The sequence below is a fragment of the Cucurbita pepo genome, chromosome LG13 (genome assembly GCF_002806865.2).
Source record: "Cucurbita pepo subsp. pepo cultivar mu-cu-16 chromosome LG13, ASM280686v2, whole genome shotgun sequence".
Taxonomy (NCBI): Eukaryota; Viridiplantae; Streptophyta; class Magnoliopsida; order Cucurbitales; family Cucurbitaceae; genus Cucurbita; species Cucurbita pepo.
Genome location: NC_036650.1, coordinates 6,714,929 through 6,733,077, shown reverse-complemented (window position 1 = coordinate 6,733,077; position 18,149 = coordinate 6,714,929). Strand labels below are relative to the sequence as shown.

The 18,149-nt window shown below is 34.3% G+C and overlaps 2 protein-coding genes and 1 long non-coding RNA gene across 4 annotated transcripts; all 3 read left to right on the top strand.

Moving 5' to 3' along the window:
• Positions 1 to 671: 671 nt before the first annotated feature.
• LOC111808588 lies at positions 672 to 1,401 on the top strand. The gene is made up of 2 exons (XR_002817097.1): positions 672 to 939; positions 1,040 to 1,401. It is a non-coding gene; the product is annotated as an uncharacterized LOC111808588 (long non-coding RNA).
• Positions 1,402 to 4,245: 2,844 nt separating this feature from the next.
• LOC111808580 (chlorophyll(ide) b reductase NOL, chloroplastic) lies at positions 4,246 to 10,977 on the top strand. 2 transcript variants are annotated; one of them, XR_002817096.1, is made up of 15 exons: positions 4,246 to 4,587; positions 5,524 to 5,592; positions 6,404 to 6,465; positions 6,617 to 6,703; positions 7,525 to 7,592; positions 7,676 to 7,724; positions 7,801 to 7,886; positions 8,467 to 8,524; positions 9,193 to 9,243; positions 9,543 to 9,593; positions 9,675 to 9,716; positions 10,287 to 10,397; positions 10,492 to 10,555; positions 10,644 to 10,690; positions 10,840 to 10,977. XR_002817096.1 is itself a non-coding variant. In XM_023694667.1 (14 exons), the coding sequence occupies exons 1-13, from the start codon at positions 4,311 to 4,313 to the stop codon at positions 10,537 to 10,539; spliced, it is 1,059 nt and encodes a 352-aa protein (XP_023550435.1). In that variant the 5' UTR covers positions 4,247 to 4,310; the 3' UTR covers positions 10,540 to 10,555; positions 10,644 to 10,832. The 2 variants fall into 2 exon arrangements, 1 of the variants encoding a protein (XP_023550435.1); XM_023694667.1 differs by lacking the exon at positions 10,840 to 10,977 and having other exon boundaries at positions 4,247 to 4,587; positions 10,644 to 10,832.
• Positions 10,978 to 13,703: 2,726 nt separating this feature from the next.
• LOC111808571 (probable inactive leucine-rich repeat receptor-like protein kinase At3g03770) lies at positions 13,704 to 18,051 on the top strand. The gene is made up of 7 exons (XM_023694653.1): positions 13,704 to 15,457; positions 15,658 to 15,788; positions 16,304 to 16,544; positions 16,676 to 16,878; positions 16,978 to 17,030; positions 17,487 to 17,598; positions 17,697 to 18,051. Exons 1-7 carry the CDS (start codon positions 14,110 to 14,112, stop codon positions 17,946 to 17,948), a joined length of 2,340 nt encoding a protein of 779 aa, XP_023550421.1. The 5' UTR covers positions 13,704 to 14,109; the 3' UTR covers positions 17,949 to 18,051.
• Positions 18,052 to 18,149: the final 98 nt, after the last annotated feature.

The following is an 18,149-nucleotide window of genomic DNA, read 5'->3' as shown; positions in this document are numbered from 1 at the left end:
GATACCATTTGTAACAGGGCTTTGGGGGCCCACGTCCTTGTTGACACACTGCCTAGTGTTTGGTTATGATACCATTTGTAACAGCTCAACCCACCGAATTGTTCTATTTAGGCTTCCCCTTAAGGTTCAAAAAGGCGTCCAGTAGAGAAAGGTTTTCACACCCTTGTAAGGAATGATTCGTTCCCCTCTCAAACCGATGTGGAATCTCACACAGTGTTTATAGAACATACCTATATTTTCAGCAATCTAAACGTAACTCAACAGGTTAGACATATGTTCTCAACCGAGAAGCCAACCGTTCAATCGTTAATCTCCCATTTACTATTCCCCTCCCAAGAGTAGGTTCTTCACGTTACCTACCCATCTGCCACTGGAAACGTTACATCTCGTCTGGCTTACATGCGCTGAGCTTTCTTATTCGACAAGGTAAACAAAAGCATACCGACCTCTTGCCAAACTTATTAAAAATATCGATATACAATCGGAACAATCTAAACATACCGACCTCTTGCCAAACTTATTAAAAATATCGATATACAATCGGAACAATCTAAAGATATACCTTGTTTTCCCTATATTCCTTTAGCCTCAAAACAAAGCCAAAGCCAAAGTGAAAAGAATAAGCTTTTAAAAAATAGCTAAAATAGAAAGAGCCATATATAAATGCTTCTTCTCCTGCATATACAAACACCCAATTCCATAGCCATCTACCTCATTCTTTGGTGGTGGATAGAAGCACTTTCAAAGAGAAAATTACCATTTTACCCTTCTCCTCGAATTTTTTCACCTCTTCGAACGTAAGCTAGAAAGCTCTTTCGATGTCGAGCCAGATCGTGGAACAAGATTGGGGAGACGTAACTCGCTCAGATCAACCGTTTTCTCCCGATACAAAATGGGCAGAAGAGGAACACAGTCGAATACTGAGCATGAAACTTCCAGGTAAATTCAACTAAGATTATATACATACACATACGTGTTTGTATATATATATATATATATATAGGTGGTTAAATTAATATATTTCATCGATCTTATTTAGGGTTTCCAAAGAATCGACTTCAAATCACCTTGAATGCAGCAATAAGGACTCTTACAGTTACTGGACAGAAACAAGATGGTCTATTCAACATTATTCGTTTGAACGAACGTATATCGATCGACGACACATGCTCCCTAGACGGAGTGTTTGCAAGACTGCATGATCAGACTCTTTTTGTTACCTTTTCCAAGAAGAAATAAATCGTCATTTCAATCCAAATGAAGATTTACGTTCGTAACGAATAATGATCATCTTCTATGTACATAATAGAGTTTATGTATTTCGATACCCATAATTGAATCGTGTGTAAAGAACGATGTTATTGTGCACTTGAATATGAATAAATTGAATATTTACATTTATGTCCATGAAAAATTATTCCCTTAAAGTCTTCGTAATAATCTTAAAAGTAAGATAGAATTGAAACCTTATTTCTAATTTGGTCGGGTTGGTCAAGCTGACCCAATCACAAAAATATCAATCCGCAAATCGACTTGAATTTTCACTTTTCAAAAAAATTAACCAAACCCAAACCGGGGAAAAAAAAATCTAACCCAACGCAACCTTTATGGTTTGAGTTAGGTAGTTCAGGTTTGTCGGGTTATCGGGTCATATGAACACCCCTAATTCTCCATGCCAGCCCCTATTCAACTCTATACTTTTTTTCCGACTCTCGACTTCGTTCTCTACACTAACAAAGAATCTTTATCTCTGTCCCCACTAAAATGGACATCCACTACCTAATAAAAGATCGAGATGAACGAATAAAAAAAAAAATGATTATCTTCCCTCTAAAGTAAATCTAACATAAACTATAAATATTCCTCACGTAAAGGTATAGAATTCCCACCCAAACAGTGGAGAAAGGAATCGAGTTGCCCACGAGAAAATGAGTTATAAAATCGAAAGCATAGATAAAATAAATAAATTACAAAAACAATGGGTTGGTTTGGAACGGATGGCATAAGATTCCAACCTACCATGTTTCATCCCGATCGTAATGAATATGAGACGTGCATCAAATTTCTATATTTTTTATATTTTTATATTTTCAATTTACTTTATTTTAAATTATAAAGATAATATATAGTTGTCAATTCGAATCCAGCGGTTGAAAATAATGTGTAAATTATTATTTTAAAAAATTGATGATGTGATCTTCCGTCTTTGATAGTCATATTAAAAATCGAATGATTTATACGAAAATTTCAAAGTTTAATTGTATAACGAATATTATAACATCAAATTATACAAAAATATCCTTAAAATTTAAATTTTAGTTATTTTTTCAAAAGAAAATTTGAGTAAAATTATTTATAAAGTATTAACAAAAATAATTGATATTCAAGGTAAATTAGGTTTCGAATATTTAATTATATTTTTTAAAATAAAAATTAAAATTATTGAAATTATTGAAACCTTTTTTTAATTTTTAATTTTTTTTTTTATTGTTAATTGTGAAATTTTACGATTTCTACGAAGACTGCCCAAGGATCTGATAAAGGTCTATCGAACAGAATTCGTTCGTCAATTTACCGTTCCGGCCGGCCGCTTAGTCACCGGAATCTATGGCCTATTTCGAAAAAACGTTCTTCACATCATTATGTCCAGATCGAAGGTAGGGGAAGATCGCGAAAAATTTCTTGGTAGGACTCAGGCACCGCCGCCTTACGATCAGAAATCGACGAACGGAGTGAAGGAAGGGGGAAATTATTGCGACAAATTACCTGCTAGGGTTCCTGCGCTGCCGTCGTCTAATCGGAAACGACGAAGAAATCAGACTTCAAATCTCAGAGGAAAGAGATAACATCGTGGCAAGAAGTTGCGATATTCGTCGGTGAATCGTCGGGGGCTGAAGAAGACAGTGAGGAGGAAAAACCTAGCGTCGAAGGGGCCGCAACGTTAGGACTGGTGGCGGAAGTGAAGAAGATCGGCGGGGCGATGATGGCGGCGGCGATGAAGGAAGAAAACTGCCCGGTGGTGATGATTGGGGATGAAAGCTCAACTATGAGAGCTGATTGAAAATGGACAATATCATACATTGGGAGAGTAGTGTTCATCTAACATCGTATCAGAGTTATACCCTAAATTTAGAGTAGAATCCTCAAATGTCGAACAAATAACTCCAAGAGAAAAAGGAGTTGAGCATGGAGAGACGACGTACTTTATTCGATGGGAGGTGTTGGATGATAAAAGTCACACGTCTGCTAATTCAGGGAATCATCATAGGTTTATAATCAAATAATATTATCTTCACGGAAACCCAAATCAAAGTCATGAGAGCTTATATTCAAAGTGAATAATATTATACCATTGTGGAGGGTCGTGTTCATTTAACAAAGCCCTCTAATAAAATAAAATAAAAAAAACTAAATGATAGGTAAATAACGAACCTAAATTAAATTTATATTATAATTATATTACACTATTGCCCATATTGCCCTCGTGCAGATTTTACTTTTACCTTTTTCGTTCAAGATTTTAAAATGCTTCGATTAGAAATAGACTTCTAGACCCCATGTAAGTAATGAGCTTCTCAAACGAGACCCATATAAGAAATGAGGTTCCTCTTAAGTTTTTAAAACGCGCAAGGGAGAGGTTTATAGTCCTTACTCACGATCCACTCCCTGGGGTCAGCGTCTTTACTTGCACATTGTTCGATGTCTGGCTCTGATACCATTTGCAACACTCTAACACCCCCGCTAGTAGACGTTATTTGTTTTAGCCCATCGTCGTCAGCCTCATGTGTCTACTAGGGAGAGACTTTTGTACGCTTATAAAATGTTTTGTTCTCCGATGTAGGATCTCACAGTATGCGACAAAAATATAAGGTATAGTTTAATAAAAAGAGTTATTAATCACTAATTAAAAAAAAAAAACCAGAGAGAGTAAAAGGTTATTAAATTATATATATATATATTAATTTAGAGTTATTTAATGATTGATTTTGTGCATTAACCAAATTTGCTTTTTTACCGAGCTTCAATTTAATTAAATAATTTATTTAATAGATATTTACAATTTGTTGGGGTTAAAATTAGCAGCCAAATTGACGGATGAGGTTAATTTGATGAAATTAAAAGAGATTAAAAATTATTTATTAAGCTTAATTTAATTATAAAATTTAGTTATTTAATTAGTTATAAATTAATTCCTTCTGTAAAACGTAACAATGATGATTACCACTAAGACGTTGCTTGATGAAAGACGAAGAGCAAATTTTATCCATAAGTAACCAACGAATGAGTTCTGGAAATTTCTACCGCGCGAAATGGCTTCATTTTCTTCTTCTTCCCTCTTCTTCCCGGCCCCGTTCATCTCCCATAACCACCATGGCTTCTTCTTCTCTCCTCCTTCCGGCATACGCCGCCTATCACTCTGCAAATTGGAGAGTTTCAGTCGTTCCATAGGTTGTTCGCGCGAGGTGTCCAACATTCCGACGAATGGCGTCGTGAAGTGGAATTCCGTATCCATAAAGGCCGAAGGATTGCAGCAGACGGAGCCGATGGTTCCTCCTTACAACGTTTTGATTACCGGCTCCACTAAAGGTGTGACGGTGTTTATTTCGTCTTTCTCTCTCTCGTTTATTTCACATTGCGTTATATTTTGGTTTCCTTTTGAATCTATCCATTTCCTGCTGGTTTCTCGCTGTATTTTGCTTGAATTTATTGCTTATGGCATCTGATGTCCTTTTTTCAAGAAAGAACTGCGGTACTGTGGTCGTTTAACTGTATTTTTGCTGTTCGACGAAAAATTTGGTGGTGGAGTGTGTATTTGTATGTTGAATTTTTGTAGGAATTGATTTTGAGAAACTTCCTGGCTGTATTTTGTTGAGAAATGGAAGATATGTGTATAGATGGTTCAGGTGTACACTAGGAATTTGGATGAGTAACTTTAATGTTCCTTTAAGATTCGCGAGCATATACCACATGATTGAAGTCAAACTTGATGTTTGGAGAGTTATTTGAAAGTTTTATTTGTCAGGAATAGGATTAGCTAAGAGATGGATAAATGATATGGTTAGAGCCTAAACAATTGAAATTTGAGCCTTTAAATGGAGTGCTAAGATATACTTTGAATTGCCAAGTTATTCATAAACCGAATAAATTAGGCCTCTGGACATATATGATGCTATTAACTGTATTGCTATGAGGACCAATGAACTATCAATTCTTCTTAGGATATCCATCCAACTCCACGGAAAATGCTTATCTCAATTATCTTGTTCGGGTAATTCTAATCGTATTCTAATCTACTTACAGATCCTTGGGATTGATGGAGTTTTTTTTTTTTTTTTTTTTTTTTTTTTTTTTTTTTTTTTTTTTTTTTTTTTTTTTTTTTNTTTTTTTTTTTTTTTTTTTTCATTTTTTATTTCTTTTATGAGTGCTTCGGAAGAATTTGCTGATTTTATTTTCTTTGACGCTTCAGTGCCTTTGACTTCCATATTCTTCGGTGTTTTCTACTTACATTTGCAATTTATCCAGGAATAGGATACGCGTTGGCCAAACAGTTTCTGAAAGCAGGTGACAATGTTGTCATCTGTTCACGATCAGGTACTATGATCATCATGATACTTCTTCTCGACCTTCTTTCTCCTCCCGTTCATGTACGCTCCCACAGGACTGTAAATATATCTGTACAGGATTTTAGAACATTAACTAAAGAATTTCCGTTTTGAATACTCACACACCCACTCACCCACTAATATAATCGTTGCATGTAGAGGTCATTTTCAGTCTTGTTCAGGGTAGCACCTTTCTGAATGATTGTAGATTACTTTGTAAATAGGCATGGGGTTGTTTTTGTAATTTATTTCATCCATATTGTCAGCTATAGGATATTAGTCAAATTCGGCTATCTGGAGAAGCTTGAATCCGTAGTTTCAGTCTTTTACATGTTACGAATTTCTCTGTCTCAAAGAATTTCAAAATTTTCCGTTATTTTTGATTTGAAAGATATGGGTTCTCATCTGTTTGTAATTATTTTTAATTTATAGACCTAAGCCTGGTTCACATTAATTATTATTATTTTGTGTTGATTGATTAGGTATGGATTCTAGTCATTCTCGAGATTTTGCACCTTTATAGTTCTCGTATGGATTCGTTTTTCCTCCATTTCGGTAGGAATGTCTAGGATTATCAAGATGCTCACGATTTTGTAATTTTATGTTGATTTCCATTTTGATTTATGGTTACTGTCAGCTTCATAGTAGGGTGTGACTTGCACTCGTTAAAGCTGTTTAAGTTTACAATAAAGTTACTATCATGAAGCAGTTTAAGTTTCGTCTGTTAATGTAATGCACTAAATTTACAATAACACCACTTGAGGTACGTTTGTTGCATTTGCTCCACAAATCTTTAACAGCTGAGAGGGTTGAGTCTTCTGTTCAAAGCCTGAGGGAAGAATTTGGGGAGCAGCGTGTGTGGGTACCTCCTGCTAGACTTTTTCATTTAAATTTTTCTCTGCAGAAGTTCATTTACCATTTTTCTATCATTTCATTGTTTCCATGTATATTTACAATTAAAGCAGTTGCCGATGCTTCAAGCTCATTGTTTTAACTCTAATTCTCCTTTTCAGGGTACTAGATGTGACGTGCGAGAAGGAGAGGATGTAAAGAATTTAGTCACATTTGTGCAGAAAAATCTTAAATATATTGACATTTGGGTATTTACTTCAAATTCTTCCTTCTCATTGCCTTCTTCACAAAGAGCGTCGCTATCTTGATTTCTATTTTCTAATAACTTGAACATATGTTTATTTGACATCAAAGAACCTATATGATATTTTCACTCTAAAAGAAAACCTATATGATATTGAATATATTAGGCAGGTGGCCTCTAAGGTTTGAACTTAAATCTGTAACCTTGAGACCATCTAAATTACAACCTGTCTCTTTTACTATTGATTGATTCATGGTGGTTGTGATGTGGTTAATATAGCAACTCGATTGAAACCTTAGAGATTTTTTGATAGTAGAGCATGATGTCTGTCCTAGAATGATTCAGATATTACAAGATATATATACATGTATACTCCTTTCATACTTGAGTAATTAAGCAAACAGTACAGATAACGATATCAATTATGATATAGTAGCTGTTGAAATGAGAAAAATCTGTCCTGTATGTTGATGCTATTGACATGTCCACCAAAAAGGTGCCTCAACCCAGCTTGTTTGTCATACGATGTGAATAGCCGTATCATGTCATGGAGGCCTGAGTAGTGCTGGCCTAAAGCAAATACAATTCTTAGATGACAAAGTGTACATTTTCATAATATACAGTTTCAATATGGCAATGTCCGCATATCATAGGAAACTGGACTTAAAAGAACTAAAAACGTTTCATTTTGTTCTATTTAAATTGTTGATCAATTTTGAAGGCCATGAGAGGATATGACGAGTCTGTTGTTTTATGCCCTATAGTTAATTTGGTCAATTTTGTTTGCTTCTATTGCCATTTTAACTTATTGCAAGAACAATGCAGATCAATAATGCAGGATCAAATGCTTATAGCTTTAAGCCTTTGGTCGAGGCATCAGATGAAGATCTCATGTGAGGTTACTCCTGATCTCCAAACCTCAATGACATGAAATAGAAATCCTTTTGGTTTATTCCTTAGACACTCTCTAATGCAGCGAAGTTGTCACTACAAATGCTCTTGGTTTGATGATATGTTGCCGAGAGGTATGTACTGCTTCATCATACACTCTTTGACATTTTTAGCTTGTAAATCATGCATAGTTCCTGACTTCTTGTTTAGGCAATAAAGATGATGTTAAACCAACCTCGAGGGGGTCATATTTTCAACATTGATGGGGCTGGTTCTGATGGACGACCTACCCCTAGGTGCTGTTTTTTCTATCATTTGCTTTCTCTCTTTTGTCTGAGGTCGTCATGATGCTGTTATCTTATGTATAATTTTTTTAAGAAGAATGGAGAAGACATGGGAAAAGCACGAGAAATCTGTGATTCATTTAGATGACATGCACAATGTGCTCAATCTTATATGATGGACCTGCTTTGGAAATTGCAGCGGTGCAATGGCATCTGCTAATTTCAGGGATCCTTTTATTTCCATTACTTGAATAAAAGATGGAGCGAATAGTTTTATGCTGAAACATGGATGGATTTCTGACGAATATAAGGATTATCTCATATGCAATTATTAGGATTATCAGTTTGAATATCTATACTAGACAAGACTGCAAAACTCCGCTTGTTTATGGGTGGTCTAAACTCTGTGCTAGAAAACTGTGTAATGATTGATTTTGTTTTTTTTTTTTTGTAAGACAAATTGTTATTTTTTCAAGGAGGCTATTAAAGTGGGTTAACGTTATTTATATGCATTCACCCTGTTTATGTAGTAGTCACTTACTCTGTAACTGAAAAAAAGAAATGTTGTTGGTTGATCTCTGTCTTTCCTTAGGTTTGCTGCATATGGGGCAACTAAAAGAAGTGTTGTCCATTTAACGAAGTCATTACAGGTACTTGCTTACCTTATTTAGCTAATGTCTTAAATAAAATAAAACAATCATTTAGTTTCTGTTATTAATCCTAAACTGGCTACTTGAGCCTCTTTCTCTCTCTCACACGCACACACTCATCGCGCACACACACTAATAAATTAGTTTCATTCGGGATCGTACTTTAAATAGGAAGCATCGATGCGTTATGCAGCAAATAGAGTAATCTGCATCAGCTCTGTTTGATTCAAATATAGTAGTCATACCGAGGATGATCAATTTTGACCACTTATAATATTGGGAAGAAACTCTATTAGCATTTGGAGTGTCTATCTGGGGTGGCCTCAGTCATGAAGATCCCTGGACTATATTGTTGGGTGAACAATCATTTCAAGAGCCAAATACCACCAGAATCTAACAATGAAGTCCTAGGAAAGTCCCTGCCATCAAGACTCTAAAGTACTATAGTTTCTGTAAGCAACCAAAAAGTAATTGAAAAGGGTTTGTCATTTGTCGTTAAGAAATATAAAGAATCTAACTTCTTGTTTCTCCTCATTCATATTCTCTTCTATTCCTTTTCCTCGTCATTTATACTCTTCTATTCCTTTTTCGTCATTCAACGTTCCATAAGTGACTTTTTTTTTTCTTTTAGTATTAATATTTCCATAATTTTTAAAAATTATCTGCAGGCCGAATTGCGGATGGAGGACGTCAAAAACGTTGTGGTGCACAATCTTTCGGTGTGTTAGTACACAATTTTATGCTTTCAACTTGAGTATAAATTTTTTTATCTCAACCCATTTGTCAAAACTGCTTGAGAATTTTATTTATATTGTTCTGGTGTTGATTTTTTCGTGATATTTTGAATCTTGCATATAAGACCCTTGACATTCCAAGGGATATATTCGAGATTATAATATATTGAAATTGTTAAAAAAAATCATGTAAGGTCCGTTAGAAAGGTTCTTAATCTTAACACCACAGAATTACATCTTCCGTTCTTTACTTATAATGTTTTTTGTGTTATTTGGTCTTGCAGCCGGGGATGGTTACAACTGATCTTCTCATGTCTGGTGCTAATACAAAGCAGGTTGAGGACACATTATTTTAGATTAATTTTTCTTAATAAATTCACGTATTTTGATAAACTAAAATAGTTGACCTCTTGCAGGCGAAATTTTTCATCAATGTCTTAGCGGAACCGCCTGAAGTGGTAATGTTTTGAATCTCGTTATACCCATACTGATCTTTTCGTAGTATGCAGTTGTCCATGTCTGCGGTATTCTAAAAGTGACCTTCATCGCATGTTTCAAGCCTAAGAAAAATTCCCCTTAATCTCATTCACATTTGTTGAATTTTATTAAGTCCCAATTTGACTGACTATTTGGATTTTAAAAGTTAAAACTTAACAACACTACTTCTACTTCTACCTATGAATTTCTTTGATTTATTTTGGAGATTTTTTCAAAATCCAAGCGAAACCTTATTTTAGTTTTTGGAATTTGGTTATGATTTCAAATGATTCTTTTAGAAAGATGGAAACTATTGCAAAGAAAAGGTAAGAAAATAATCACAATTTTCTAAAATAAAAAATTAAATGGTTATCAAATGAGACCTAAAATATTTGTTGATTCATTAATATTTTTGCATACAATTTCATTATATTCCTTAATGAACTTCGCTACTAACACTACAAATGCACTAATCTTTTAGAGCATTAAAAGGCTTATAATTTTTTGCATCTGCCATTTTTGAATCTGGCGGTTAACATTTGAGTTTACAGGTCGCAGAATACCTTGTCCCAAACATAAGATCTATCCCGGCCAATGGTTCAACAAGGCCCACATACATTCGTTTTCTCACTGGACTGAAAGCTTATTCCCAGATATTCTCAGTTAAGAAATGATTAATTACTGCTCAATTAAGTTGGAATGTTTTTTTTCCTACTTGCCATCAATTAATTGTTTCATGCTTCCCATGTTATTCAGAGACTTGCTTTTGGTGCCAGAAGAAACAGATATCTTCTAGAAGATTGATAAGAACTTCCCTCCTGTAAGTTCTCTCTGTGAAATTTCTCATTTATCGTTCTTCACCCAGTGGAATGGTTTATTCACAATTTATATACTGGTCATTGATGAAGCATTATGGACCCATTGGAGTTCTCCTAAAAGTCTGCGCAAGGAAATGGTGCCCTCCTGTTTCTGATCTATCTATTTATCTATATTGGAAAACTGTTGTTTTTTCATTAAATTTCTATATAAATGTTAATTGTAATTTATTATTTATATTTACTTAAAAGTTGTATAACTATTATTGTTTTACCAAACCATTTGCAGAGCATTTTCCTATTTACCAAGGTAACCGAATGGGATAGCGTCTACCTCGAAAAATTATTCGAGGAGGCCGCCAGAGTGTGGTGGACAATTCTACATGATTGAGTACATGAGAAAAAAATTGCAAAAGTATTTCAAGTATGTGTCTTGTAGTTATTAAGACGTGCAAAATCTTCCATCCACAATTAATGGTCAGGTGCAAGCTTCATTGAATAATTTTTCGTTATCCTCAACTAAATGTTCTAGGACGTCCATGACCGATTGGGTAAGGTTTGATGTGGGGCAAAATAAGTATCATTTTTATTTTGAATTCAATAATTTGTGTGGGGATTTACTTTCACACCTCTAACATAAAAATAGATGTATAATATTTTAATGCTATGACTATGTTTAGGTCGAGGGACGAAAGAAAAATCCACATCATCAAGGTATTATGCGTAATAAGTATTTGAGTCTTGATTTTTACTTTATTACTGAGATATTTTGAGAACCCATTCAAATTTTACGAAGTTTATGCCCATTTGTGGGTTGAAATATTCGGTCTCATTTTTATGTTTTCGAGGTTTGATTGTTGTAGGTAAAGATTGCCTGTGCAAATCAAACCTCGAAAGAAGCTTGCAGGTATGGCCTACAAATTTGGGGCATATTGGAATGGTATTTAAATGAAAATAAAAAATCAGTTACAGAATTTAAGATGCTTATATTATTTAGGGCTATTTGAAATATTATTGTTTTCTCTTTACCATATTCAATTATAAGTTGGGAATTTTGATGAATTTTATCTCCGAAAATCACTGCCTGTACGTTTATTTTATTATTATTATTGTAATTATCATTTAAAAAGGGGGAAAAAATAAGAAGAAGAATAAGCTACACCCACCATATCAACAATGACCTAAACTAAAAACTATGAAAATATAAGAGATTAAATTGAACTGAAATTAAATTAAAAAAACACTCCAACATTAAGAGATTATTACAAAACAAATATTTAACCTAATAAGTCGTGTTTGAAATTAAATTTGTATTTAACCTAATAAACAAAACCCACCCACCATATCAGCCGTTTGAGTATTTGAGAGTCGAATTTCTCTCAAATGGAAAGTTGTATAAAAGAGAAAAGAGAAGCCTCACGTGAGGAAACATTTGCCCAATTCCAAATTCTGAGATAAAAGACAAAAAGAAGAAAAAGGAACCCAAAGACGGCAAACACGAAATCTCCTATACTTAAATTCTCTACTCTTGAAAAAAAAAAATTGTTATTTCTTATTTTATTGAAACAGTATGTATTTAGTGAGATAAAAAATGAATCCCATTAAAAATTCTCAATCATTGAATAAAATTCCAAACAGTGCTCCAATAAAGATTCACCCGTGACTCTAAGACTTGAGGGGCCCAAATCTGAGTCTGTTGCTAAGAGCTGAAAATATGAGATGAAATGAGAGGCTTCTGTTGTTTGTATCGTATTCCAAAATGTTTTGGTTAGATTCCAAAAGTGCTTTATACAATAGAAGCCCTTTTTGATTGTTTGATTTGTCAGCCTAAAATGCCTATTTTTGCTCAGCATCTGTGCTCCCCGTGAACCACATGCTTTTGATTCTAACAGTGTTATATGAATGTGTGTACTGTATGTAGATTTGTACGTATATGTGCAAAAATTAGATTTGAACTTTAGCTTTCACTTTCATTCTATTTTATTGTACGCTAAATTACAAAAAAAAAAAATAAAAAATACCTATGTTTGTTAAAAGTTATAATTATTAATTTTGAGGTTTCATTAATGTTTCAGAAATCATTTAAGTTTTTCTTGGGTATGAAATTGGAACATGTATGAGTGTGACGGTATTTGACTCTCAGTTTCTATTTTGAGTGGCTGCCATATTATTCTAAATTATAAATTTTGTAGAATATTCTAATAGATTTCTATTTCAATAAAGTTTTGAAATATTTATTGCAAGAAGAAACAAAGATATTTTTTACCTTAGAGGCAAAGTTTAATAGATATCTTTTAAAGTATAAATTAGCATCTACTTTAATGAAAAAAAATCAATTTTAACCTTAAGTTTGAATTTTAATTATGGACTTATTAAATTGTACTTCAAGTGGTGCAATTTTAGCCTTCAAATAAATTACTACTCTATCTGACATTAATTAGGTTGGAAATTTAGAAGCTTAAGCAGGAATGTATTTGGTTAAAGTGTGACCATTATGGCGATAACATTACTTTGGTGGAATAATTAATGTTTCTTTTTTCCCAAAATACGGCTAACATACATTAATCAATTAATCATACAATCAAGGAAATAGGATACAGTTCTACTTCGAGACAAAAAGCCTATGAACATATTTTTATGTATTTTTCATGGATAAATTTATGAGAATTCTGAGTTTTATGTATACTTGATTATGCTTAAATCTATCTCTGGATACTTATTTCTTTCCTTTTAAAATTTTATCTTTTCAATCTCTATCAAGAAATGCATTGATTAGCATCATAATTGTGGAGATTGTTCCTGCCATCATCTTTGATAATTTATGTTATTTTATCTATAAAATCTGTTTGTCTTATGTTATACGTCATAGATTTTGTCGGAATATAGATATAATTTTGTCACTAAATTGGATTTTTCTACCTGCCAACTGTATTAAATCTTGATTATATGATTTTTTTTCTCTAGATTATAGCCAATTTTTTCTTTTTTAATATCTTTATTATTTCAAAAGTTGCAAGGTTATCGTTCACTTTTTAAAAACGTTTCAAAAATATGGTTAGAATAGAGATCCTTTAAACTGTTTAAACTGTTTAATAGATAATTAACTATAAAATATGGTGATGGTAACTAAGATACTTGCCTGCCTGAAAGAATATATTTATTTGAGAGAATGATATTTAGATGCATGGTGTTTTCGTATCCACCGAGCAACTCAAAGGCATTTTATTTTATTCAGTGTATTGATTGTGGTGGAGTACTAAGCCGTTTTAATTTAAGTTAAGCAATGTGTAGGCAATGTCTAGATTCTAATCCCTTGGGAAAGGGGAAAAAAGCACTGATTGATGTTAATGCTTTCTGTTTTACTGCAGCCACTATACTTCTTCTAGTGGCGTTCTTTAAGAAGTTGAATATCTATTACCATCAAAAAACCTGAAGAGAGAGAGAGAGAGAGTTTCATCTACTTAATGGAGTTTTCAGCTTCTTTCTGCACACTGTAACTTATTTGGTCTATTCTAGACTGTTCAACCGAAGAGCAGCCACTTTCCGTCATAAAGCTTTAATGGCAAAACTTAAAGCAGCATGCCATTTCCATCTTCTTCTGTTCTTGTTTTTGCTCTCTTTTCATCTTTCTACTCAGCTTCCACCTTCTCAATCCCAATCCCTTTTGCAAATCCTGCAACTTTTAAACTACCCTCAAGCTCTAACCAGCTTTGACAATGTCACAGACTTTTGTGACATTGAATCCACACCATCTCTTACAATAGTGTGCTATGAGGATGATATAACCCAGCTCCACATTGTTGGTGATGTTGTTGGGCGCCCCACATTTCCAGAAAATACTTCGATTGATCTCTTGTTTTCCACATTTTCCCAGTTTCTCAACTTGAAGGTTCTTTCTCTGGTTTCTCTGGGTCTTGAGGGTCCATTGCCTCCAACTGTTGGTGACATTTTTTCTCTTGAAATACTCAACTTAAGCTTAAATTCCCTACATGGCTCCATCCCGGAGGTACTTTCTTCTTTGAAAAGCCTACAGTGTATCAATCTTGACGGCAACTGTTTCAGTGGTAACATTCCTAGTTGGATTGGTTCCCTACCAGTCTTGACTACTCTGAGTTTACAGAACAATTCTTTTAATGGGTCCTTGCCAGATTCCATTACGCATATGTGGAGTCTTCGAATTCTCACTCTCTCAAGAAATTCTCTTTCTGGGAACGTCCCAGACCTCACCAATTTAACGAACTTGCAAGTTCTTGAGTTGGGAGACAATCTTCTGGGACCCCAGTTTCCTAAATTACCAAAGAGGTTGAGTATACTTGTTCTAAAAAACAACACATTTCGCTCGGGTATCCCAGCTGAGTTAGGCTTCTTGTATCACCTTGAAAAGGTGGACATATCTTCTAATAAACTTGTTGGGCCGTTTCTGGCATCGCTTTTGGCACTTCCTTCGATCAAGTATCTGAATATTGGGGGAAACAGATTAACTGGGCTGCTTTTACAGAACACATCTTGCAATAGTGATCTTACTTTTGCCAATCTATCCTCGAATCTCTTGATAGGAGACTTGCCCGCCTGTCTTCAGCAATTGGAGTCCAAGAACGGTGATATCATTTATGCTGGAAATTGCTTGTCAAATCAAGACCAAAAACAGCACCCTTTAAAGTTCTGTCACAATGAAGCTTTGGCAGTGAGTATTAGGCCTCATAATCGGGAGCATAGGCAACCTCCTCGCGGGGTAATGACTTTCTTAAGAATTTTAGGAGGAAGTGTTGCTGGAATTATAGTTTTTGCTCTGATGTTCTTGACGATGAGAAGGACATACAAAATGGGTGTTGTTAAAGAACCTTCAACAAGGTTTATAACAGAAAATTCATCCGTAACAGATACGGCCAAGCAGCTGTATGATGCCAGTAAGATAAACGTCTTCTTTTTCTTTCTAGTTGATGATTTCTTGAACTGGTTCGACCTTATTAAAGCAAAAGAATTGAGAAGTAATCACTTCTATTTGGATCACTTTTCTTTTCTACCAAGTTTTGTTAATTTTCACTAGGAATGTATTGTGAGTTATGATTTTAATACATCCTTGTATAAATCCACCATGTGCTAGCAGAGCATATATCTCAGACAATGAAGCTGGGAACTAGTCTTCCTCCTTATCGAACTTTCAGTTTGGATGAACTTAAAGAGGCTACCAACAACTTCGATGCTTCGACTTTGATAAGCGAAAGTCCGGATGGCCAGGTATCTGTTTACATCTAATATATTTTCATTGTTCAGCACTTGCCATATCTCTCTTAGTTTACGCTGTCCAATCTTACATCCCATTGACTTTTCTCTATACATTTTTGTTCTCAAAATACATGTTTGAAAGTGAGTACTTCAGAAAAGACTTATTATTATTATCTTTGTTTTGGGCAAGAAACCACACTTTCAATAAGATAAATGGTTATATATATATAAGGGCATACAAAAAAAATCAAGCCCCACACAAAAAGGGAAGTGGTCTGAAACTACATAAATGAACTCCATTCCAAAAGAACAAGACTAAGCTCATTATTACAAAAAAAATTATGACCAGTGCCCATAAGGAGGCATTAAATTTCTAACTTTTCGTGGTAGCTTCTTGATTTTCTGCGACTCGGAGCGCATAGCTTCCAGAATAAATTTGTGCAACTATTACTGTTGCATATTAATCTGCTACTATACGAAACTGAAAAATAGTTTTACAAACAAAGTCTCACTCTTGACAATAACAGATATTCAAAGGAGTGTTTACAGATGGCAGTGTGGTGACGATTAGGAGTTTAGCTTTGAGAAGGCGGCAAACCCCTCAAACCTTCACGCATAAGTTGGAGTTGATATCTAAACTGCGACATACTCATTTGATCAGTGCTCTTGGACACTGCTATGAGTTCCTTCCAGACGGTTTAACCATCAGCAGGGTATTCCTTATATTCGAGTACTATCAATATGGGACACTAAGAAGCCATGTATCAGGTAAAATGATTTTTCATGGCATATCTATAGAGGATTGCTGTAACTTGTGTGTACTGAAGGTGCATATGATTCAGTAGAGAGTAAACTTTTGTGTTAATGGACATAAGTTTTGAAAAGACTTGATTCTGCAGGGCTACAAGGGCAAAAGCTTTCTTGGACGAAAAGAATATCGGCTGCTATCGAAACGGTGAAGGGAGTTCAGTTCCTACACACAGGAATTGTGCCTGGTGTATGCTCAAACAGTTTGAAGATTACAGATATTTTGCTAGATCAAGATCTCCATGTGAAGATCAGTTGTTACAATTTGCCTATTGTTGTTGAACATGGTGGAATGGTATGATTTATGATACAGAAAGGAAAACAAAATCTTATGTGTTTGCATAATAATCTCTCAAAATGAATTTAATTGATAGATATTTGTTTTGGGTTTCAGATGACTTCAGGTGTTTCATCCACTGGTACTAAAGGGAAGCGCCAAGCAATGGGGTAAGACTTTTATTTTATTTTGCAAAATATTTGTTTGGAAAAGATTAAATTTAGTGTCTGAACTATCTAGTTTAGTCGGAACTTTAAGGAGTATCGGATAGAGATCCATAAATTTTTTACTTGTGTCTAATAAATCATCAAAATTTAAAGTATCTAATAAGTTTTTAAACTTTTAAATTTGTGTATAATAAGTCTTCAATATTTTTTTAAAAATTCATGAATCTAGGTTAGTATTGACATCAAATTTAATTTTAAATCTAATGGACATATAAAGTTCAGATACTTATTTTACATTCTTATCTAATTCAAAGATTTTTATGACTAAACTTGTAATTTAACCAAAACGAAGCGAAAATTTATCTTCTAAAGAATAATTTGGTTACCTATTTACAGAGTACTGAATTATGTAGAGTACCATATAACTTAGAATGTTTTCAACGTTGTGTGTGTTTACAGAGTAAATCACAGAGATAAAAATGATGTCTATGACATAGGAGCGATTTTACTGGAAATCATTCTGGGAAGACAAATCACATCCCAAAACGAAGTTCATGTTTCAAGAGATCTTGTGAGTACATTTTCCATCTCAGAATCACTTTTAAGAACAGGTTGAAAAGTACCCCTTGAAGCTGAACAAGGGAATTTGGTTTCCATTCCTATTATCAGTTGCAGGTAAGCCTAAAAACAGACGAGATAGCTCGAAAGAGCATCGCGGATCCAGCAATACGCAAGGGATGCTCGGACGATTCGCTTAAGACGATGATGGAAATATGCCTAAGATGCCTCCATGAGAAGCCAGCAGATAGACCTTCAGTAGAAGATATTCTTTGGAATTTGCATTTTGCAGGACAAGTTCAGGGTTCAAGCAGAGACCAGAATCAGATCAGCCAAGATCCACCAACCCCAGAAATGCCTTAAAAGGAAAATGGTACTTATATCCAACTCATTTCATGAACTTGTAAAGCATCTTATGAATTTTATTTCTCAAGTGCCAATATGCAATTTCACATTATATTATCATATCTTATCGCTAGATCCATCGCTAGTAGATATTGTCCGCTTTGGGCTTTTTCCTTTTGGGTCTCCCCTTAAGACTTTAGAACGGGTTTGCTCGGGGAA

Bases quoted from the DNA above. Each gene is read 5' to 3' on its own strand.
- LOC111808580 (XM_023694667.1), top strand. From the start codon at position 4,311: ATGGCTTCATTTTCTTCTTCTTCCCTCTTCTTCCCGGCCCCGTTCATC. The intron at 7,593-7,675 runs GTGAGGTTACTC...TCTCTAATGCAG, and splicing joins GCATCAGATGAAGATCTCAT to CGAAGTTGTCACTACAAATG. The intron at 9,594-9,674 runs GTTGAGGACACA...GACCTCTTGCAG, and splicing joins CTGGTGCTAATACAAAGCAG to GCGAAATTTTTCATCAATGT.
- LOC111808571 (XM_023694653.1), top strand. From the start codon at position 14,110: ATGGCAAAACTTAAAGCAGCATGCCATTTCCATCTTCTTCTGTTCTTG. The intron at 16,545-16,675 runs GTAAAATGATTT...TTGATTCTGCAG, and splicing joins ACTAAGAAGCCATGTATCAG to GGCTACAAGGGCAAAAGCTT. The intron at 17,599-17,696 runs GTGAGTACATTT...TCCTATTATCAG, and splicing joins TTCATGTTTCAAGAGATCTT to TTGCAGGTAAGCCTAAAAAC.